The sequence below is a fragment of the Eleutherodactylus coqui genome, chromosome 7, assembly GCF_035609145.1.
Source record: "Eleutherodactylus coqui strain aEleCoq1 chromosome 7, aEleCoq1.hap1, whole genome shotgun sequence".
Lineage (NCBI taxonomy): Eukaryota > Metazoa > Chordata > Amphibia > Anura > Eleutherodactylidae > Eleutherodactylus > Eleutherodactylus coqui.
In genome coordinates this window covers 100,995,619-101,020,455 of record NC_089843.1, presented here as the reverse complement: position 1 = coordinate 101,020,455, position 24,837 = coordinate 100,995,619, and the positions used below count along the sequence as shown (strand labels likewise).

At 46.6% G+C, this 24,837-nt stretch overlaps 1 protein-coding gene across 2 annotated transcripts; it reads left to right on the top strand.

The window, feature by feature from the left end:
* The first annotated feature begins 9,277 nt into the window (after positions 1-9,277).
* On the top strand, positions 9,278-14,698 carry CDKN2AIP (CDKN2A interacting protein). 2 transcript variants are annotated; one of them, XM_066573494.1, is made up of 3 exons: positions 9,278-9,638; positions 11,934-12,064; positions 13,685-14,698. In XM_066573494.1, exons 1-3 carry the CDS (start codon positions 9,385-9,387, stop codon positions 14,383-14,385), a joined length of 1,086 nt encoding a protein of 361 aa, XP_066429591.1. In that variant the 5' UTR covers positions 9,278-9,384; the 3' UTR covers positions 14,386-14,698. The 2 variants fall into 2 exon arrangements, with proteins under 2 accessions (XP_066429591.1, XP_066429592.1); XM_066573495.1 differs by having other exon boundaries at positions 11,934-12,033; positions 13,685-13,861.
* The last annotated feature ends 10,139 nt before the right edge of the window (positions 14,699-24,837 follow it).

Here is a 24,837-nt window from a genome sequence, read left to right as displayed (position 1 = left end):
ATTAAAACTTAACTTTTAATAATTATTCATTAAATTATGAAGCTACATACATAAAATAGAATTACATCCAACATGGTATAGTAATCCAAGTCCAATATTATAATGAGGACCAATTTTTCTTTTACTTCAGTGCCAAATATTATTGCGCACTATCCCAGAGTCCTGGAACTATATCCCTTTCTAGATTTTTCCGATAAATCAGGGTTTATTATTTTCTAAAGGACTTATTCAGGGAATAGAAGGTAATAAATTATTAGACCTCAATTGATAGTAATCAATGCACTATGTTTGTAACCACGTCCATTCAAAATGATCAATCACCTTATCCGTATTTAATATATGGTTCAGGATCAGGAATAGATATTAAAGTATATATTTATGGAAATGATAGAACTCTGTCTTTTTGTAACTTTCCACAGCGAAAACCAATGATGTGTTCACTTCACTATTGGATGTGAGTATACGTCATCACTCACATTCAATGTCACTGGATACATCCTATTTGTTGTATTTGTTTATTATATGTAACGGAACACTTAGTATCTGCATACTCCATTCATCATGCGAGCACATACAGTCCCATTCAAAGTTTTAGCGCTTCCCTGTCCATATGGCATAGTAGCGGGTAGCACCATTTATCATTGGTATAGTGCAAAAGACGCTGCTGATTGTGGATAAATCAAAAAACAATCAGCAGTCTAAATGCATCTCCATACTAAAAAAATGAACAGACCATGTCTAAATATCGTATCAGGGCTGGTGATAGTTCCCAGCTTATCATCCCTGGTAGCATGATCTAAATTTTTGATCAAGTGTATTTTTCGTATATGAACTGCCTATCGACGCATTTCCCCAACCACTTTTAACCGTGGCTAGTTCATCAGGAAGGCATAACTATTTCAGGGTGATTTCCCTACGCTACCTACAGGTACAGCCTGTCTGGGTGACAATTCATTCTGTGCATCTCTGCCATTATAATAAGGGCCATTAAGGGCTTGTTCAGACTGGCGTGTATCGGTTGGGTTTTGACGCCCGGCCGATATACGCTGCCCCTCTCTGCAAGAGGATGACGCAGGACTGGCTGACAGATGGATAGCCATATTGACAAATTGCCCGCCTCTGGGCCGTTCTGACCATACTGTTGGGACGTGTTGGGAACAGTGCATGCATGAGGGCACACACACAAGGTGACTGGGCTCAGGACGCCCTTGACAGACCACCAGTATAGAGGATCGACTGTTTCATTGTCCACAGATAGGTGGCATCATCATTACAGGTATGTGTTGGAAAAGTTTCCAGGCACTTGGCTGAAGGACATTTGATCTCATGGTTCCCATTATGTGTACTGCCTTTGACACCCATCATCGCTTCCGTTTGCAGTCGTGTTGCAAACTGGACTGCTACGGAGTGGAACTGGGTTATCTTCAGCAACGAATCCAATTTTAGTTTGGCCACTGACGACAGCCGTGTTCGAGTCTGAAGATCTCAGGGTGAGCACCACAATCCTGCCTTTGCTGTGGAGTGGAACACTGCCCCCTGCTGCTGTGATGGTCTGGGGGCATCGCAAACAACAGTCAGTCCCCCCTAGTAGTGGTACGAGGGACAATGACAGCTCAGAGATATGTTCAGGACATCCTGCAGCCTCATGTGTTCCTCTCATGGCAGCTTCCAAGAGGCGTATTCCATCTGGATAATGCTCGGCCGCACACACAAGGGGGTCACAGGAATGTCTCCACAACATTGTCACACTTCTGCCTGCGTCATTGAGAAGAATGGAGCTGTTGATGCAGCATTTGCGACCAGTGGTTCCATTCTCCAGTACGCTACAGAAAAGTAACAACGTACCTTGAACTGTGGAATAGGAAGGACATGGGTCCTCCATCCTCAGGATCAGGGGATGAGTGAAAACTGAAAAAAATCTCCCATCACCATAATACTGCTTTAAAATCTGACATGGTGTTTCATTGCTTCGGATTACAGATGGAAGCACAGTAGCTCACACATCAATGTCCTAGCAACCAGCAAGGAAACATGGTTAGACACTAGGGTAATCTTAAGACCTTGTCTCCTGGAGTACTGTACCCGCGGAGGCTGCCGCATGTGCCCCTTCAGGTATGTGTACCACAGATCCAGGACCCCCACAGTTTGTGTAATACAGAGGCAGCCCACTGATTGTGTTTTCATTGCGGTGTGGCAGTAAGGGTAATGGGACCTTGTTGTTGAGTTGCTCCACATATTAGAACTTGCCCTTAGGCCTCATGTATATGCCCATGTAACAGGTGTTTGGCCTTGTAAATACATGGCCCCAGTGTAATGTATTTCCACAGTATTCAAAACCGTGCGATCATCTGTGAATATCTGAGTAAGACAACCTACAGTAGATAATATAACCGATGGCTGTAAACCCTTTTGGCTCTACTGTGATGTTATCAAAAAACAAGAGGCTACAGTGTAATATAAATTTGTGAAGCTTTACAGTTCATAAGTAAAGATGGCGCACATACCAGATCTCCTGCAGTCGTTGTTCTTCCACCTGGCCGTGTGCAACGACCAAACTGATCTCTGGGTAGTTGGTCAGTTTGAATCCCCCGTGTCGCATGCACTGCACACCAGACTACGTAATTTCTGATAATATCTTATTGGATGCCAGGATATACAGTATTTACATTTCTAAATCTTACATTTGTATTTTTCTGTCCATGAGGAGCATAGTCACATGGTTCATTGACAGGTTATACAAACTGAAAGGTGTATTTTCACAGTCATAAGAACACCTTTGGTACATAGATAATGTCTAGGAATATACACTGATCGTATACACTGTCTTAATAAAACCATCTGCCTAATATTATATAAGTCCCATTTGTGCTTCCCAAAAAGCTCTGGCCAGTTGAGGCGTGGACTCCACGAGGCCTCTGAAGGTGTCCTGTGGTACCTGTCACCAAGACATTAGCAGCAGATCCTTAAAGTGACTCTGTAGTTTCAAGACAAAATTCTGTCCTGGGGCCGGAGGAAGACGGAGTATAATGTCTACAGTTGTTCTTCTCTGCTGGCCCTCTGATTTGCTGATTCCAGGTTCTGTTTTTGGCCATCCAAGATGACCAACGCAATCCTTAAACCACCTAATCCCCGCAGTGCATTAATAGTGCCCAGACTACTAATGATCATACCTGCATTCTGATTGGCCATACCTGTTCCTGTGATCAGCATAGACCAATCATAGAACAGAGCACAGTTTGCATTAGGTAGTTAGAAAATTGCTGCAGCTACCTTGGAAGGCTGAAAACAGGGACTGAAACTGAGGGACATCAGAGAAGAACAACTACAGGGAATATACCCCCTGGCGCTCCTGTCACTGGACAGTATTTTTCCGGGAAAATGTGTGAAACAATGTTGCTGGGTCATTCCAGGACAAATCACCCAAGAGTTAACACCAGACCATCTCTGATTTTTATGAAACTTTGCGCATTTGTTGTTTACTAGAATGTGTATAAAAATCTCAATTTTCAGACCCATCGAGTCATGGGGTCAAGAAATACAGGAGGGTCAATTTTTTGCGAAGATCACCAAGGCCCATAACATTTGATGATTCATAACTCGTAGACTATTGGGTGTAGGAAATTGTGCAAGGTGTCATTATTTTCGTAATAATATGTATATATACATTTTTTTCACTTTATCTCTGGAGTGGTTCAGCTAAAAAGAATTAGACATTTTTGTTCCAATTTTACTTTCATTTGTATTGGAATTAAAGTATTAGGAAAAATGTGTTTATAAATCTCCATATTATTATTAAGAGAATGACACCTTGCACATCTTCCTACACCCAGTAGTTTCCGAGTTATGAATTATAAAAATTGTGCTTCTTGTTCAGAAAATTGCCCCCCCCCCTGTGTATTTCTTGACCCCATGACCCAATGGATTTGAAAATTGAGACTGTTATATACTTTCTAGTAAAAAAGAAATGTGTAATGTTTCGTAAAAATCAGAGATGGTCTGGCGTTACCCCTTTCGGTGATTTTTCAGTTGCACAATGGCAACGCGTTTAGACACTACGATTATCGTTCAAAAGGGGCGGGAGCTCAGTTGCAGCAGATCCTTAAAGTGACTCTGTAGTTTCAGGACAAAATTCTGTCCTGGGGCCGGAGGAAGAGGGGGTATAATGTCTGCAGTTGTTCTTCTCTGCTGGCCCTCTGATTTGCAGCCTTAGCGAGTTATAAATCACAACACTAATTTATGGATGCTACTAATCATCTGTGATCCGGCACTGGTACCAATTGGCTGGAGGTGGATGTTGGATGCTTTTCTGGGTTGGATTCACCAATTTATATCCAGTTCTACATCCGGTTATCATCCAGATTACGTGCCCCTATTCTGAGGGTGTTTTTCTAATGAGTGGTCACACCTTTTGTGCAGCTGGTATCCCGCTGAGAGCTCTGAGTGGGATATGCAGAAGACAGCTGGAGCGCTGGCAGCTGCCTTGCTCTCGGAGCTATCAGCTGGTATCCCACTGAGAACTCAGCGAGCTGCGCTGATAAGGCTCCTCACTGATTTTTAGCTTGCTAAAAGTTAGTGATGAGCGAATAGTGCCTGAACAGTGCATGAAGGTCGCGTGTTTAGATACAACGATCATCGCTCAAAAGATGGCTTTTGAGCGAACTATGAGCAATAATGGTTGTGTCTAAATGGGCCTTAAAGGGGTTGTCCCGAGGCAGCAAGTGGGTCTGTACACTTCTGCATGGCCATAATAATGCACTTTGTAATGTACATTGTGCATTAATTATGAGCCATGCAGAAGTTATAAAAAGTTTTATACTTACCTGCTCCGTTGCTGGCGTCCTCGTCTCCATGGTGCCGACTAATTTTCGCCCTCCGATGGCCAAATTAGCCGCGCTTGCGCAGTCCGGGTCTTCTGCAGTCTTCTATGGGGCTCCGTGTAGCTCCGTGTAGCTCCGCCCCGTCACGTGCCGATTCCAGCCAATCAGGAGGCTGGAATCGGCAGTGGACCGCACAGAAGAGCTGCGGTCCACGGAGGAAGAGGCCATCTTCAGCGGTGAGTAGAGAAGTCACCGGAGCGCGGGGATTCAGGTAAGCGCTCCGGTGAGCTTTCTTTACCTCCCTGCATCGGGGTTGTCTCGCGCCGAACGGGGGGGGGGTTGAAAAAAAAAAAAACCCGTTTCGGCGCGGGACAACCCCTTTAAGTTGACCAATGAGGCCTATATAAGCCTCCTTCTGTGTACTAAACGGGTATCAATAGGTGGCGAATCTATATAGGCCCCTATTGTGTGGTGCTGCACTGTCTATCAGTGTTTCAGCACCTTAAAAGAGAGATCACCTGACCAACTAAGTGACTACTGTATCTCTGTTGAGATACTCACCTGTTGTAGTAGTTTTATTCTGGTACACTGAAGAACTATATTAGCTGGTTACAAGGTGTTGTTGACACTGATAGGTATATTTGTTTGTCAATTTCTTTTGGAGCCAAGTTTTGAAATGAATAAATAAGGCTGGGTTCACACGGAGCGGATTTGCTGCGGAAATTCCGTGCGGAATTTCGCTGCGGCAAATCCGCAAGTGGCCGCTAGTCCCGGGATTAGCCAGCCAAGTGGACGAGATTTCGCAGAAATCTCGTCCACACGGGACGGCAAATCCGCTGCGGCTAATCCAGCAGAAACCGCCGCTGCAGCGCGGATTTGCCGACCGGAGCATGTCTATTTTTTTTTCCTGCTGCGGCTCCTTGGAAGAGCGAGCGGCCGGGCTGTAGCCGTGGGGGTCCTCCCGGCGGAAATGTCGCGTTTTTTCACTGCGGCTAAACCGCAACATTTACGTCAGGAATCTTCCATGTGTGAGCCCAGCCTTAAAGTTATTTTTTAGGAATCTGTTCTGTGAGAATTGTAAATATGGCAAAAGTTTTTTTTAACTTTTATTACTTTTTTAAAAATAATTAGTAAAACTTTTTTAAACTTGATTTTTATATTTATTTTTAGTCTCCATAGGAGACAAGAACTTGCGATACTTTGATTGCTCCTGCAGTATGATGTAATGCCATACATTATACCGCAATCTGACAGGCAGTCTATCAAGCCACAGGCTCCGGCTGCCATGAAACCGCACGGCTACCCATGATCTCATTGCAGAGGGCCATACGGGACTCCTGAACATCGGTCGGGGCATTTAAATGCCGCTGTCACAATTGACGGCTGCATTTAAAGGGTTAACAGCTCTGCTAAGCGGCACGGCTTATAAGAGCTGTTGCAGGTGGGTGTCGGTTGTAAGAAACAGCTGCCACCCGCATTGTATGGAGCGGGGTCGACCTGCAATCCCCCTCCATACATACCCCAAATGTGCAGGACGTACTGTGTCATCCTGTGTTGTTAAGGGGTTAAATAATGGTGTATGTGTAAACAAATGGTGTTTGACAACATAAGTGTGTGTAAAAATATGCAATTATGTGTACGTGGGATAAGGAAGGAGATATTTCGGCACAGTTCTCAGTTGTACTGCGGCCATGCGACTCTGTAGCGCTACTTTAGGCCCACAGTGGTAGCTCACAGGGCCTGAGACAAAAATTCAGTCTGGGTACCCTCTGCACAACTTCTTTTCATGACTGCTGGCTATCCGCCACTTTCATTTCTAACTTTCTGCTTCATTGCTGTATCTTTTGGGGGGTCCAGGCGGACCAAATTTGCCGTGGAATTTCCGTGTAGACCCTCCATGCGGCAATTCCGCGGCATTCACAGTAGCAGCAAAGTGGATGACATTTTGAAAATCTCGCCCACAAGCTGTGGTAATAACCCGCACAAAACCTGTGTGGAAATTGACATGCGGTGCAGAATACAATCCCGTGGCGCGTCCCTTTTATCGCCCTTTCCGCTGCGGAATTAACCTCTTCTCAGTGAGAAGGCAAATTGCGCACAGAAATACGTGATAATACCTGCATCAAAATCGTCACCACATAGTGCGGGATTTGAGGCAGGCGTTCCGCAGCCCCTGTGTGGACCAGCTTTGGGGTATGTTTCCGCAGCCCCTGTGTGGACCAGCTTTGGGGTATGTTTCCGCAGCCCCTGCGTGAACCAGCTTTGGGGTATGTTTCCGCAGCCCCTGTGTGGACCAGCTTTGGGGTATGTTTCCGCAGCCCCTGTGTGGACCAGCTTTGGGGTATGTTTCCGCAGCCCCTGTGTGGACCAGCTTTGGGGTATGTTTCCGCAGCCCCTGTGTGGACCAGCTTTGGGGTATGTTTCCGCAGCCCCTGTGTGGACCAGCTTTGGGGTATGTTTCCGCAGCCCCTGTGTGGACCAGCTTTGGGGTATGTTTCCGCAGCCCCTGTGTGGACCAGCTTTGGGGTATGTTTCCGCAGCCCCTGTGTGGACCAGCTTTGGGGTATGTTTCCGCAGCCCCTGTGTGGACCAGCTTTGGGGTATGTTTCCGCAGCCCCTGTGTGGACCAGCTTTGGGGTATGTTTGCGCAGCCCCTGTGTGAACCAGCTTTGGGGTATGTTTTCGCAGCCCCTGTGTGAACCAGCTTTGGGGTATGTTTCCGCAGCCCCTGTGTGGACCAGCTTTGGGGTATGTTTCCGCAGCCCCTGTGTGAACCAGCTTTGGGGTATGTTTCCGCAGCCCCTGTGTGGACCAGCTTTGGGGTATGTTTCCGCAGCCCCTGTGTGGACCAGCTTTGGGGTATGTTTCCGCAGCCCCTGTGTGGACCAGCTTTGGGGTATGTTTCCGCAGCCCCTGTGTGAACCAGCTTTGGGGTATGTTTCCGCAGCCCCTGTGTGGACCAGCTTTGGGGTATGTTTCCGCAGCCCCTGTGTGGACCAGCTTTGGGGTATGTTTCCGCAGCCCCTGTGTGGACCAGCTTTGGGGTATGTTTCCGCAGCCCTGTGTGGACCAGCTTTGGGGTATGTTTCCGCAGCCCCTGTGTGGACCAGCTTTGGGGTATGTTTCCGCAGCCCCTGTGTGGACCAGCTTTGGGGTATGTTTTCGCAGCCCCTGTGTGGACCAGCTTTGGGGTATGTTTCCGCAGCCCCTGTGTGGACCAGCTTTGGGGTATGTTTCCGCAGCCCCTGTGTGGACCAGCTTTGGGGTATGTTCACACATGACCAATTTGCTACCGATTTTCAACAGTGGAAAAATCCACGTAAAATCCACAACGAATGAATCCGCATCAGATGTGACCACTTCATTGAAGGGTTGAGATCCGCAGCAAATCCACACCAAAATCTTCACCATTTGGTGCAAGTATACTGCTGCAGAAAACCTGCAGTACATTTGCCACGAATGAACATTCCCTAAAGGCTAATTTCACAGGATAGTGCGATATTGGGGCGTCTAACTCGGCCCGTTATCGCGCTTATTTGTGGCGATTTCCTGCAGATGTGAGGCGTTTTTGCATCCCTTCAGGAAAGTAGCGATCCTCCGGCAAGTGCTTCCAATTGTTTTCAATGAGAAACCTCACATCGCACTGGCACGCACTTCGCACGTTGTACATTGAAAACAATGCGTGAGGCGATGCGCGGGAGCGCCCAAACATCGGACATGCCACAACGTTTCCTACACTGCAATGCAGGAAAAAAATGCTCCTTCAAAAGAATGGGTTTCATACTCATGGTAGATTTGTGCGTCTCGCAACTAATAAATCTCATGCGATTTTCTCTGCCGTGTGAAGGCGGCTTTAGAGCCCCATGGAGGCCGCGCTAGCAGCCGGGGGCACAATCCCAAAGACATGTCCCCCTTTTCCCACACGGTTATAATCCGCCTTGTGCCCACACTACACAATTAGTTGCAACCATCAATTCATTGCCTCCTTTGACATTCGGTATGGCTGGCGCTCCCCATCTTCTTTCCTTATTGCGCTCGGGCCATGCCCCCCCCCCCCCCAAATCAAGCACAGTGTAGGCATTGGAGAGATATCACCAACATGGCAGCCCATGTCCCTGTTCCCCAACTTTTATTAAGACTCAGCAATTTGTGTGCATTTTAATATTGGTTTCATCTACGTGTAAACAATGGGTGAGGTAGAAAACTATCCCCACTAATCAGCAGTGTTCTCACACATCTGGTATGGGATATTATTGTTACTGTGGCAACAGTAACTGAAGCGGGCGCCCTGCACCGTGGCAGCTACAATGTTTTTCTCACATGCCTCCACCATTATCACTGCTGGATTGGGTAGGGCGGTGTGACGCCGTTTATTTATTGTGGGACTCTGCCCTCATCTAAGATGGCGCCGCGCCGCCCGTATGTAGTCACGTGCTGTAGCGGAAGCACGTGACGTAACGATGAGGGGCGGTGACGTAGCTCTGTCGGTGTGGTCGGAGTTTCTCCTAGCTGTTGGCGGAGTTCTCGCGGTTTTGGAGCCGGCTGGCTGCGCTGCCAGTTTCCCCGGATGGGAATGGCGGGCGAAGACGATGTATCCGAGTACCTCCAACAGAACCGGGAGGCGGCGGCCTGGGTGGAGACTGTGCGGGGGGAGTGCGAGTCGGACAAGCTGTGGCGGCACCGGAGGGAGTTCATCCTGAGGAATATGAGGGACTTTTGTGGGGACGAGCTGCCGCCTCCTCCCGAGGCCAACGACAAGGGCCTGGACCGCCTGCTCGCCTACTCCATGGTGTGGGCCAACCATGTGTTCTCCGGCTGCCGGTACGTGCGCGGTGCCGCCCCCTGCCTGGAGAGCCGACTACTGCATGTCCGGGCAGCTCCGCCGCCCAGAGGCAGGAAGTTGCGGCCGCATTGTTATGGCAACCGCTCAGTCTCTTTCTAGAAGGGTGAAGTGCTTGTCTGGGAGGCAGTGCCATGTGGTGCCAGCAGCTCAGTGCCCACATACAAGGCAGAAGGGAACTTTGCAGAGTTGCTATGATACTTGGTTGTGTGGAACCTCCTTGTGGGATGTTTTCCATTGACATCCATGGAAGTTGTTGTTGCCCGTCTACCAGGATGTACCCGCTGATTACGGCAGCACTGTAGATGGGGTGACTAGTGCGAAAAGTGCCCGCCAGACATGTGTAAGGGGACATTACACGGGGCGACCGGTGGCGGAGTAGTCGGTGCGACGTACAAACTACTTCTGTGTCACACGGAGGACTTATGGTTCAGTATTACCATCACTGACCTGTTGGGGGCGTTACACGGGCGCCGTTATTCAGTGATTAAGTACGGGAGCGGGAGGCTTTTTGTTAATCGTGTATTTTAGATTTTTGACTCCCTCCCCAACGCATGCTCGTGGGTTACTGAGTCTACAGCCACATACCGTGTTTCCCTGAAAATAAGACAGTGTCTTATATTATTTTTTGTTCAAAAAGGTTTAACTTTTTTACATGTATAGCTGCCTGGACACTATTTAAATTGACTTTTTAAATTAACTGTTAGCAGGGCTTAATTTTGGAGTAGGGCTTATATTTCAAGCATCCTCAAAAAGCCTGAAAAATCATTTTGCATCCTCAAATTCTGGAAAATCATGCTATGTCTTATTTTCAGGGTAGGTCTTATTTTCAGGGAAACGGGGTAAATAGGTGAGCGGTCCTCCGGCGAACGGTCCAGCCGGTGGCAGTGAGCTTGCTTCTGAGGACCCGCAGGGACTGTTCAGTGGAGGGTCACTTGCATGGATTTTGAGTGTTAAGCGGGAGGGCAAAATATTCAGTAAGGTGGGACCGTTTAGTGGGAGCCGCATCCCCCGAATAAGCGCACCTCCCTGCAAAGTTGTTGGCGAGTCATTTAAAAACGATTACCTGTTTAGACCAGAGAATAATTGGCGCTCGCTCATACGGGCGTATGTGTCCTGGGGATTTTTCCCAAATATGCAGAACGCAGCAAACATACATGTCCATGCATATATTACATCCCTGTAGCCCACATAGTTGCATATTACACACCAGCATAGCACATGCTGTTTTTTTTCTTTCTCCGTGGGTGTGAGCGGCCCAATAGACATCAGTGGACGTTTAGCATATGAGAGCTACGCGCATCTCCCCTCTAATCCCTGGACAGACTTTGGCCCAGACTGGAGGGTCGTTGTAAGCTGATCATACATATTACATAAGGGTTAGCTAAACGTGTTTATTTCTGCTTTTTTGGCCAATCATTGAATATTCTCAACCCATTGCTAGGGCAATTGGCCATAAATGGCATGGGTGGGTTGGTCATTAGCTGAGGTTGTGTGTATGGCATAATCGTCCAATGCTGACTAACCGTCTGCTGGGTCCATGTGGCATGCTGATGGTGTAATGAGCTGTATGATCAGTCACATGGCAGGTCCGTGCTGCTGGGTAACAGCAGAATGCCTATTACAGTGGTTTAGGGGAGTGATTATATTGTGAAGTCCTGCGCCAGACTTGTTTGCCTTGCAAAACTAGAGGTACGCTCCACAATGGAACATGTTCCTAACTTTGATATTGAATTTGCCCCAAAATCCACCATGTGAGAACACACCCTCAGGGTGTAGATTTTCACACATGCATCACTATCTGCATGTGTGAACGCAGCCTAATACCGGGCCAGGACGAGCTCTGCTTATCCTCAATGGGAACCTACCCTGTTTCCTTGAAAATAAGACATAGCATGATTTTCCAGAATTTTTGAGGATGCAAAATGATTTTTCAGGCTTTTTGAGGATGCTTGAAATATAAGCCTTACTCCAAAATTAAGCCCTGCTAACAGTTAATTAAAAAAGTCAATTTAAATAGTGTCCAGGCAGCTATACATGTAAAAAAGTTAAACCTTTTTGAACAAAAATTAATATAAGACACTGTCTTATTTTCAGGGAAACACGGTATCTACTAAGTGCCGTAGTGGATACGTCTGCACCCACACAAGCGATGCCACACATGCCACCTTCTAAATAGCCCCTCCATGATACATAATTTTACAGATTGACCAAGTGACATTGCTCTGGCAGACTGCTATAAATTCTTCTACACCTTTCTTTATTTTTCTTTTTAGCTATCCTCAACCAGTTATGGATAGAGTCCTTAAAATGGCAGAAAATATAAAGGTGACTGACGCCCCAGTCCGTACCACCCGCGATGAACTGGTTTCCAAGGTGAAGAAAAGAGGGATTGCAAGTAGCAATGGTTAGCAGACATAGATGTAACCAATAGGACTTTACTATGAGTTTGCGCAATGTTTCCCATCGGTGATCGGTAAGGCGCCATTCACATCTGCGCCAGAAGTTCCGTTTTGGAGCAAATACTTCCTAGACGAAATCACTATGCGGGTCGTAAGCTGGAGTGATCCCGTTATAGTCAGCGGGGTCTGTTTGGCTCCGGCATGTGGCGGTTCCGGCATTTTCACTGTTCCGCTTCAAGGATGGAGCTGAACAATGGAAACTAGCCAGACTCTAAGGCGCAGATGTGATTGGGTCCTGTATAATGGGCCATATACATGGGACGATCATCACTCAAAACCAATTTTAGCAATAATCGTCCCGTGTAAATGCACAGAAATTGCTAACTACTTGCTTACAGGTTTTTATCGCTGACTTTCAAGTTGACATAAAAACAATCGCTGGATCACGGGCTTGTCTTTGCGTGTAAACTCTCAGCACTTCACTTGTTGCGTGAGACGCTGAGCGAGAAGCCCGCAATCCAACGGTGACGTCTGTCGGTCTGGACGCTCTGCAGGTGCGCTGAGAACCCGAGCGGTGATGTCAGCACTCGGGCAGTCGTTTACCCCACTGCCGTCACGTGTAAAAGGGACAGAAGACAATTAGTTCGTGTTTGCCAAAAACACTGCAAAAACAACACACTGAGTTGCTCTTCTAGACCTTTATCTTGTCCATGACCGTTCATGTGAACACAATAGATGCTTCCTGGAAGAGGCTTTATTTTTACCTAAAAGTGTCAGTATATTCATAGAACAGCAGCCAAAGTCTGTGCCCTTTTTTGCCTAAACAGGTGGTCCGAGTTATATATTTACAGTAAATCTGTTCCCATACAGTAAAACACATGTTCATATACTCCCCTCCCGCGGCCCCGGCTGTGTCCTGCGCTGCAGGTTCCCTCTAGTGTCACATTTACAGGATATCACTGGCACTGCAGGCTGTAAACAGAGAACAATAGAACTTGGACCATGCGTTGTTTAACAATAGGCACGGAGTGCGATCCCTTGAGATATGGATTGTCCCATCTGAATTAGCTTCTCAGCAACTTATGGCAAACTTATCAATAGTGTCAGTTTGATAATTGGTTTCTGAGAAGCTAATTTAGAGCGACAACCAATATTGCTAGACTTCACCACAACTGAATAGAAAAAAACAATTCTCATCTTTGTGACTAAAACTACCAAACTTTGGCTGTTTTACAACCGGATTGTAGAATACAGTATATGACCAACTACGAAAAATGTTAATTTACTGTAAAATGTTATCCTGCATTTAATTGGACACATTGTGCTAATATACACTTGGTAGGTTAGCCATAAATACAGTAGAGGTAGAAGGGACTATGTATGACTGCTAGATCAAACTACGGAATTGCTGTTACCATGGAGACATATTGTTTACATGGGAGCTGTAGAAAATCTATCACTTTCTGCAGTGTTGCTTTATTCCTCATGTGATATACTTTGTGAAGGTGGATCTAGCCTTTATTACTATAGTATTGTAAGTTGCTCCTCAGCAGCTGTTTTTACTCTGATGTGCCATGTATGAAGAAAAGTGTAATCTCTCCTTTTTATTTTCTTCTTTTATGCAGAAAGGGTTGACTATGAGCCTTCCAAGAAGGTGAAGTCTACTGATGGGACATCGAGGCATTCAGAGGCTGACTACCAGCAAAGTTCACATGCTACTACTGAAAATACCCTTCACAATGAAGCACAAAGGACAGATGCAGGATCTTGTGAACCTGTTGCTCAGGAATGGAAAAGTAACAGTTACTCTCGGCCAGCCACCAAAGCCCAGAAACAGGGTAATACAGGGAAAGGTACTCGCAGGCTGACCTCCGAGGACGTCAAGTGCCGCCAGTCGTTCTTTAACAGACTGTACAAGAGAGTAGCTTGGAAGCTGGTATCTTCAGGAGGATTCAGCCCCAACCTAAACCATACAGAGGTTCTCAGCTCTTCGGTTGAGTCCTTGAGCTCTACACTGGACATCGCATTTGTGCCTCTGAAGGACTTAGCAGATTTGCCACAAAATAAGACGACTCAGGAAAATATAGTGTGCGAACTGAGATGCCAAGGTGTCTATTTAGGCATGGGCTGTGGCAAAACAAAAGAAAATGCCAAAGCTGTGGCCTCCAGGGAGGCAATAAAAGTTTTCTTGAAGAAGAAAGTAGTAGTAAAAATATGCAAGAGAAAATACTGTGGCCAAGACGTCGAAGACTTGGCACTACTGGATGAGGAATCGCGCTGCCCAAACTTGCCCCCAGCAGTGAAAAACCCCCTTGAAATAATATGACTTTAATTGCGAGATTAGATGCCTCTTACTTTATACATTAAATGTTACGTTTATCAAATATTTTGTATTTTTCCTTGAGTTTTAATAGGTAAAATGTTACCAATCTTAACTGGAGTGTTTGGCTAGACAACTTGAAAGGTTTCCTTTTTTTTCTTTTTCCTACCTAAGTTTTTGACTTGTGCTGTTTTATATGTACGACACAATTCATATGATTTTAATGTTATTTTATGATTAATTATTTGACACTTTTCAATCCCTTTAAAGCTTAGCGCATTCTCTCTCAGAAGAACAATATAAAGTTACTTGGAACTGATTTGATTTCTGTTTTCATATTTATTGACTCATTTTAGAAATTCGGTATTGGCAAGTATAATTGGGGCTATAAGTAATAACTTTATTTTCCATTAACCGTTTATTTCAATCTGCGTCATAATGATAGATTTCACAATAAATGTGACTTTCATAGTGCTTAATGTTCTTACTTCATTTTAGGTAGGTTTTCACTGGGTGACCTGTGAGCTTTATTGCTGGTACTTGAAATATTGCTGTTTGTGCATTAAAAGGAAAACTTAAGGCTGCGGTCACATGGGGCGTAAATCCCACAGAAAACTTGCAGAATGACCGCAGTGGGACAGCATAGAAATACCGTAAGATTTCCACTAGCAGAAATGCAGCTTCAAAACTCACCGCCTGCATTCTGCTGCGGCCATCTTTCCCCATAGAAAGGAGAGATGGCCCCAGCGTAGACTGCAATAAAATTGACTTGCCACGGCTTTGAATTCCACGTGGCTTGTCAGTTTCATCGCGCCTTGGCTGCAATGGCTTCTCAGCAGTGTGTGAAGGAGACTTTTGCAAATCTCATCCACTTCGCTGCTTTATCCCAGGATAAAAAATGCCGGCGGAATTTCTGCATAGAAAGTCGGCACAGAAATTCTATCCCGTGTGAACCCAGCCTAAGGCTGGATTTACACATATGATGCTTGCTCCAGTTTTCCAGGTCAGAGCATACGGATTAGCTGCTCTTTTGACATCATTAGGTACGGGTGGTTTTAGACGGGGTGACTTATCTTTCCTGTGCTTTCACACAGGATTGAAAGTCGTGCAGTGAAGGGAGTCAGTCTGCCAGAGATCTCTTCCAATCCCCCCCCCCCCCACCTCCCACCTCCATTCACTGCAAACAGGTATTTATTCAAAGATGAATGACTACCTGTTTATACTGGGCCAGAAGTCTCAAGTCATTTTGTTTGTGTGGACAATGGCCACGCTGCGATGTGAAGGGGATTAGTGGGGAACCTGGACCATGGTGAGGCTGGAATGGGTGAGAGACACAGGTAAATATTAAAAAGGGGTTGTTCTTTTTATTTTTATTTTTTCTTCCCCTCTTTTAGCTTGGCAGTTGCTGAGCTCTTTTATTTTAGAGCATTAATAATAATCCTGGTTAAAGATATTGGCTGGGAAGTCCTGTCTAGGACTAGTAGTACTAGCACTTTCACTTGTAGTCTGGTTTCTTCATTACATCTCGTAATATAAGGTTTCTTATCTGCTTCCATTGCTGGTCAGGAATTCCATATTTTCTCCTGAAGGTAGGTGAGTGAGGAGACTTATAAGACCATTCATGCTCCTCTGGGTAATATGCAAATAAGGGTGATGGAACAATACCTCTACAGTGCCACCTATTGAAAGGCAGCATTCCTGCAAGTCAATGTTAGACTCTATACAAGCCTTGTAATAATGACTGTAAATTGAAAGAATGGGATTCTGGCTTGGCTTTTAATTCCCTGTCATGGTTAGACTCTTTATGCAAGCCTTGTAACATTGACTTGTAGGAATGCTGCCTTCCAATAGGTGGCGCTGCGTTCCATTTCCCTTATTTTCAGCATCAGTAATGGGTTGGCTGCCCAGCTCAAGTCAATAACTAGGCTAGCCCCCTTGTTTTGTCCCTCCATCAGCTGTGACTTAGAAAGGGGTTGGCTTAGTTATTGAAATGCCCTTACAATAATGTCAGTGACCCCAGGACAGGGGAGGTAGCTCTATACCCCGTGACCCAGTGTCTTCTTTCAGCCTAGTATACTATGTTACCTGTATGGTTTAGTTGTCCAGTGTGTACTTTGCATCTTGTGCTTACCACTCTGTGCTATAGAAGTTGCTGGGAGGTTTCCTATAGCTCTCAGCAGCGGGTAGGGCTGTGATACCGCTGACCCCTCGTTGCAGACCTCTAGAGTACAATGCATCCATTCCTGACCTGTCAGCATACATTTAACAGTTTTGTACTCCCTGCCCGCCTCATTATACTTCAGAGGGCCATGTAAGCACTAGAGGAAAAGGGAGTGAGGGCTCGTTCACATCTGCGGTTTCTGCTTGAATTCCACCTGGCTATTCTGTTTTTTGAGCCGAAAAACTCAAATAAAATGGGAATAAGATCGATTCCCTTCTGTTATGGTTCTATATCTTTAATAGAACAAGTACAGTCACCTAGCAATTGCAGATGTGCAGGAGCCCTCACAGGTTGCCATGTAATTATAGTCCTTAAAGGAGTTTTCCAAGACTAAAGTCAACATCATCCTAAATCATCACACAATACTGTAGTAAGTCCATCCATTATCTTTCCTGTAGACTTTCTGATGATGCCCACAAAAGCCAAATGTTCCCCCAGAAAAGTGATAATGTGCCCTGTGGTAGACTTCCATTCTTAGCAAAGCAAGGGTAATTTTTAAATGATAGAGCAGTCACCAATCAAGCAATTGCCTATCTGAAGTGTATAAAACACAGCGACATAGACTTTATATAATGCCCATAGGTAACTTCAATATTTTGGAAATGCAAAGTCATGCTACCGCTACTTTTAACATGAATTCGCATTTCCATAAATATTCTGTAAAATGTAAGTAGGCGATGGAAGAATTCGCATATAAAAAGGCAACAGCTGAACTTCTCTTAAATGCAAGTAACTGTAATGGCTACTTATATTTTAAATGGAGTGAGAGACAATTGCTGATGTGGCAATTACGGGTAGAGCGAGAATGAATGAATGGATATACTTGTGTATTATGCTGACCATCTAGGCAGCACTCTGCACAGTACACGGATAGCACTATGATGAGCAATTGCCCATTTTCTCTCCCTGCCCCGGGCCTGCTGATATTGCCATCCATTGGCAGTGGTTCTCACAGCAGCACTCAAAAGTGCGGCCTCCTCAGTAAGCAGTGCCAACAGTGCATACACCAGCCCGGTTTGGGGCAGCAGCCTCATTCGCCAGTGCCTGGCACTGTGTTGGATAACACTGACTATGTGTAACAGCTGCTACACCGCCGGCATAGGGACTGAGCAGATCCTCCTAATGTATCAGCGGACATCTACAGCACAGACGGGACTGCAAGGTCATGATGTCGGTGGAAATACAGACATTGCTCATGGAAAGTCGATAACCAACAGATATAATTAGTAACATGTTATATATTGATTAATTGTTACACCGTCTCTTCCACTACGAAGAAAAACTCCTGGAATGCCCTATTAACGGGAGATTTTCTGCCGTAGTTGTATTTCTTTGATAGAATGCTAAATGCTATAGAAACTTTTAGGGAAATTCATATTTTTCACTGCGGGCTCTTTCACACAACCGTATGCATTTTTACGTTGGCTCATACGCACCACAAAATCATATGAATGAAGAATTGCTACGATGAAGTCCCAATCTTAATTAGCACTAAAGTCCTGAACGGCTGCTATTTACACTGAACGCTCATCGTCATTCGTTTATGCTACATAAACGATGGACGATGAGGTGATCGGTCAGTGTAGATAGCGGCTGTTCAGTATTGAATGGCCGCTATGTTAAGTCAATGGAGAGGGGCAGGGAAGAGCGAGGAGAGAAATCTCCTGCAGCCGCCCAGACCCCCTGCTGACCACTCTGTGAGTGAGCCAACACTACTAGCTCCTGTGCAACAGCACGGGAGTGAGGACACGTTTGCCCGACATTCGTCCTGTCTAAATTACACCGTGCAACACAATTTTTGTAACAGATAAGCTCATAGTAACTTTAGTGCGCCGAATTCAAATATATCTGTTTTTTTTCTGCCACGTAAAGTTTTCTAGTTATGGGACAAAATGGAAAAAAGAACGTAGTTAGGCTCATTGAAATGGTGCGCAAATAAGCAGGTTTCCTGTGTACTCACTGTGTTTTGTGCCCGCTCATTTACTTCAATTGCATATTGCAGTGTGTAATACGCCCCAACAAGGTCATGCTACGTAGTTTTTCATGCGATTGTACATCCTGAAAAACAATATGCTCATGTGAACGAACCCATTGAACTCAATAGGTTCTATTCACTGCTTATTACAGATGCAAGACATCTGTCATTGAAGACCGTTACAAAGGGAAGTGCATTCTGAATATGATGGACAACTTTTGCTGGTTTTTACATTAGGGAAAGTAGTGCTTCTTACAGGAGAAAGTCAAGATCCAAGCATCATTTTTCACCAAAAATAGTTGAATAGTAATATTATGGCACATCCAAACTGTTATCTTAAAGAAAGGAAATGGTTCGTGGTACTGGTGCATCTTGTCTCTACCAGAGCTAGGGGTGGAGACATGGGTTGGCCTGGCTCAGTGACAGGAAAGGGGCAGGTGATGCTCCGAGCAGTGGATTGGCTGCTCCCTGCACACAGCTTGTCAGCATGTCAGGTGCCACAAGCTCCAAGCTGCTGCTGCCCGGCTATGCCGAGGACCTGGGTGGAAGAGCGGACTGACAGACAGCTGCAAGTTGCTCCGGCACTTCTGCTGCCCAGCCATGCTGAGGACCGGAATCACAGTTGTTTTCCACTCCGGCGCTGTGGCTGGCCAGCTATGCGGAGGACCGCACTGACAGTTGCCGGCTCTGGGGAGGACCAGACTGACGGCTGGCACTCCGCTCCGGCGCTGTGCTGTTCGGCTATGCCGAAGACCGGAGTGCCAGCTGCTCTTGGGCTACCACTGTGGCGCTGTGCTGGGCGGCTCTGGCCAGGACTGACAGCAGCTGCTGTTGTTTCCCCACTCGAGACGCTGCCACCGTCAACCATCCGGTAGTGCATTCCTCCCCTGGTATGTTTGCAGCGGTAAGGTCTATGGGTGCTACAGGCCAGCCAATCAGAAGCTGGGGGCGTGCAGTTTGACTCCAGCCATTCTGTTGCACAGCGAATCCCAAGTTGTGGGCGTAGATGTGGGCGGGCAGTTTGTCTCCACCCATTCTGCTGGTGAAGACAAGATGCACCAGTACCATGGTTCGTAACTTGAAAGTGAGACACACTGCTATTATTCAATATTACCAATGTAATCGGCAGGTTTTAATTTTACAGAAACATATCAATTACTTTCTGTTATGAAACTTTTTTTAAAACTTGTTACACAGCATAATCGTTCAAATGAGTGAAAATGAGCGATACTCCTTCAGTGTAAACGCAGCTAACAATCGGACATCAAACAATACATCATTCGCTTTTCGTTCACTGTTCATCTTATGCTGGCATAAAAACCATCGTTGGCTCGTTCACTAATCATTCAGTTTAAAGGGGTTGTCCCGCGGCAGCAAGTGGGTCTATACACTTCTGTATGGCCATAATAATGCACTTTGTAATATACATTGTGCATTAATTATGAGCCATACAGAAGTTATCAAAAGTTTTATACTTACCTGCTCCGTTGCTGGCGTCCTCGTCTCCATGGTGCCGACTAATTTTCGGCCTCCGATGGCCAAATTAGCCGCGCTTGCGCAGTCCGGGTCTTCTTCTTTTATGAATGGGATCGCTCGTGCAGGATGCCGACTCCGTGTAGCTCCGCCCCGTCACGTGCCGATTCCAGCCAATCAGGAGGCTGGAATCGGCAATGGACCGCACAGAAGAGCTGCGGTCCACAGAGGGAGCAGACCCCGGCGGCCATCTTCAGCAGGTGAGTATGAAGACGCCGGACCGCCGGGATTCAGGTAAGCGCTGTGCTGTTTGTTTTTTTAACCCCTGCATCGGGGTTGTCTCGCGCCGAACGGGGGGGGGGGGGTGTTTAAAAAAAAAAACAACCCCGTTTCGGCGCGGGACAACCCCTTTAAGTACCGATCGCTCAGTCATTCTCATCACTCATGCGGTGAATGTGATTGACTGAATGATTTCTCGTGTGAAGGAGCCAATGATGTATCTGCTGTACAAACAGGCCGCCCGAGTGAACTCTGACATCATTCGCTCGTCAGTCCAGCCTATACAGAAGGAGCCCATTGCCTCGTATCGTCGGATGCCAATAGTTGTTATGGAAGCCAGGGATCTAACAAAGGCTCAGCCTAACAGATTGTACTGCTAATAGACAATAATGTATTGATATACCATGTATATTACAGCATAGAGGCGATCAAACAATTCATTGTGAAGTCGCCAAGTGGGATTAAAAATAAAGGGTTCACAGCAAATAAAACTAGAACTATTTTTTTCCATAATAAAAGGGTTTCATGTTGCAAAACAAAGAGAAACACACATTCCACAGCCCTGTACACAATCTGAGATCGGGCATTCCCCTATGGGGACTCACAATGTAAAGTCACCTATTAGTATGTGGGAGGAATCCCACACAAGCACTGGGGGAACATACAAACTCTGTGTCATCCATGCACAGATTTGAACCTAGGCCCCCAGCACTGCAAGGAAACAGTACTAACCACTGAGCCACCATGCTGCTCATACATGGCATTGCTGCAATTATGTCAACCTGTATAATACAGTTAATGGGAACCTGTCAGCAATTATAAGCACCATAATCTAAGTTATAGTGCTTGTACGAGGCCGGGGAGCTGTGTGCCATGCTCACCTGCTTGACTCTTTCTGTGTGCACCTCCTGTAAAGAGGTGAATGATGGAGGAATAAAGCTATTTTTACTGCACCCAGAATGCTGGCTGTGAACGTTTTTCTGTCTTTTTTACCTGTGGATTACAGGTTATATTGACTGGCATCTTTTCCCAGAAACAATCACAAAGTACTGCTTATTACTACTTTATTTTAGTGATTGCAGTGCAGTTGCCTCCAGTGATAGTGATTACAGTGCAGTTACCTCCAGTGATAGTGATTACAGTGCAGTTACCTCCAGTGATAGTGATTACAGGGGAGCCGTAGTGATCACAGATGACGTGACCTCTGATTGGTGACCTCCTTTTTTGTTTTTCTTCTCTCTCGGCCTAGATCACCATTAGAAGTTCTTTGTACCACGACTCCTCTCTGCACACTCTCCCACAACTGCTTCTATCCGCAATGCACCTCGCAGTTCTGCAAATAGTAATAGTGCCTTCACTGTGGCTCCACAAGATAATAGTGCCGTATGGTCCCACATAGTTATAATGTCCCCTCTGTAACCCATCTTTGTTAATCTTATACTGACCCCTCATGTAGTACTCCTGCTCCACTAATTACTTGGATGTGCAGTAAGGGCAGTGCCCCGCCATCACACTCACAGGACCTGAGCAGCGGCGCTCACAGCACAGCTTCACTCCTCTCCCAGCTCCTGCTCCCATCACTGTGTGTCCGGAGCCGCGGGAGGAGTGAAGCTGTGCTGTGTGTGATGCCTGTCAGGTCCACTGAGTGTGATGGCGGGACGCTGCCCTTACTGCACATCACAGCAGTTAGCAGAGTTGGGGACATGGTAGCGGGTGGGACAGTGGCATGCCCCCTAGGATCATGGGACAGGAGGGCCAGATTAACCATGGTGTAAATGGAGCACTGGTTCCATGCTACGTGATTTCCTATGTTCTAAACTCTCGCCCGACGGTATCCCAGGCTGCAGCGTATACATGCCACACCCAGAGCCTTTTACATTGGCGAAAAAACGGGATGCATCCGCGACTTGATCGCAGCTGTCTCTTGTTCATTTTTGGCCGCACTGCGGTCGTGACGTGGGCGGCCTGAAGATCACAGCGTCCATGTGAAGGAGGCAGAAAGGAGGCTTTATTAATAACGAGGACAGCAAAGGTGGCATTACCTATGGTGACAGTTTACCTGCAGGGGAAGAAAAGATGGCATTATTACCAACGGTGGCAGCACTGGCATAACTATAGAGGATGCGGTTGCACCCGGGCCCAGGAGCCTTAGGGGTCCCATAAGGCCTCTGTTCTCCATATTGGGAGCCCAGTACTATGAGTAAAGCATTATAGTTGGGGGCCCTGTACCATGTTTTAGGGCCCGGGAGCTTAAAGTTACACCTCTGCATTAGGGTGACTACCCACTAGCGTTTGCGAATTTGCTGCGTTTTTTTTCCCAGGTGTCTATGGGGCTTTCTAATGTTAAAAACGCATCATAGCAAAATCGCAATTTACAGTGAAAGTGCTATTTTGCGCGATGCGATTTTTAACATTACAAGTCCCATAGACCCCTGGAGGAAAAAAAAGAGAAATTAGTGGGTAGTCACCCTTAAAGAGTTAAGAGAAGTTGGGGGCCCCAAGATAAACTTTTGCACCCGGGCCCATGAGCCTTTAGCTACACCCCTGGGTGGCAGTTTATCTCCGTGAGCCTCATCTACTACGGAGGCAGAAAGACTGCCATTCTTTATTCCCGCAGCTAGAATATGTTATGTGCACTGGATCACTGGATATGGGTGTGGAGCCAAGCACTTTCCCTAATTTGTATTGTTCTTACTTCTATATGTCAGAAACCACAGTGTATGAGGTAACATTCCAGCAATGCTAATACGAGCGCCCGGCCAGAGGGGGCGCTCACACCTACGTGAGGGCTCAGTAGTCCGTCGCAGCATAGAGAACGTCTCATATACGGCTGGCCACGCCCACCAGTAAACAGCCGCGGTACAACTCCACCTCTTCTGAGTGTAGATCACGTTTATAGGCCACCTGACAGGGGGGCGGAGCTCATATTCTAATATTCAGCGTTAGTCGTACCTACTGTTATTTCCACTAGCTTATTCCTATATATCCCCGGTAACCGCAGACAGTTCTCAGCCCGCGGTACCGGGGGACACAGTATCACCACATAACCAGCCGGTCGGCAGTGTTTGAGGGGGTCGCCATAAGCTTACGTCTCGCGCGGCTGCCGGGGTATATAAGGAGGAGCGCACGACGAGGGTGTCAGGCATTCTGAAGACCTGCCGTCTAGGCAACGCACTGAGGACAGCCGTTCCTCGCACAGCCTAGGGGAAAGTCCCCGGATCCGGCACAGCAAGTGTCGTGTGCTCGTTGAGCGCGCTACAATCCTGCCCGTCCATCTGCCTACCGCGGAGAAGCTCCTAGAGCCGAGCGGCTTGAGGGGGGCGGGACCTCAGTCATAGTCATAGTAACGCAGGTAGCGAGGCGGTGACCACGTGAACACAACGGGGCTCATTCTCAGAATGCTCTTTTACTGATATCTAATGAAAACTATAAAATACGTTAATTATAATGTTCAATTCCTCCAGAAGTCTATGGGGTGATGTGATGTAATAGGTCCCCAGCCAGGTCATAACGATGTGCGCAGGCACTAAATCGCAGCATGCTGCATTTTACCGCAGATCACGCGCGGATGTGCTCCATTCATCTGGGAGCTTACAATTCACAGTGCGTCCGTAAATATATTTGCTGATTCATTGTGAATGTGAAGGTTAAAATCAATTAGGAAGGTGGGGAAAAGATGGGATGGCAGATGTGTCACTGCACGGATGATCCGCAAACATGGAAAAAAACCCAATTTGCGATCTCCCACAAGCGGTAAAAAATCAATTTAATGATGACTTCAGTGCATCCGCTGCGTAAATCCAAATATAAAAACCACGCAAAGCATTGGGCGCCCGCACTTTATTGAACACCCTAGGCACGCGCTCAGAGGTCTAAGGCCTCATTCCACGGGCACGCACGGATTCCAAGTGCGGAATCCCGCAGCAGATTCCACCCGTGCCCGCAGCCATGGACATTTTATTGACATTTTCTCACCTGTCCGGCTGCGGTGCGGCTCTTCTCCATCCCGGCCGGATCTTCTTTCTTCTGCACAGCGGATGCATTCAAGCGCAGTGTTTTTTTTTCCAAATCTGCTTTCCTGCAGATCGACGGCGCAGTGGCAGCTGCAGGTGTGCCGCTAATCAGACGGCTTCCATTGACTTCGATGGTAGCTGTCCGTGTGGGAGTCTGCAGAAAATGGAGTATGCTACGATTTCTTGCAATCCGCACACCGGAAAAGGTCATCCACATGCTTTTAATTGTTCCGCGAATGCTAATGCATCCCTATGGGCGGCTCGAGTTGCGGATCTCTCACACGGGTTCCGCACATCAAATCCGCCCGTGGACAGTGGGCCTAACTGAAAGCGCTGAAACACCAACAGGGAATGTAGGACATCACTTACTTTGAAGGTGGGTTTTTTGAACAATCCAGGCAGACCCCCCCTATTGTCAGATAACATAAATAGCCAGTATCAGCAGTCGAAGGAAGATCCCCTTCCGCATTTGTCACAAGGAAGGCCCATTTTAATGT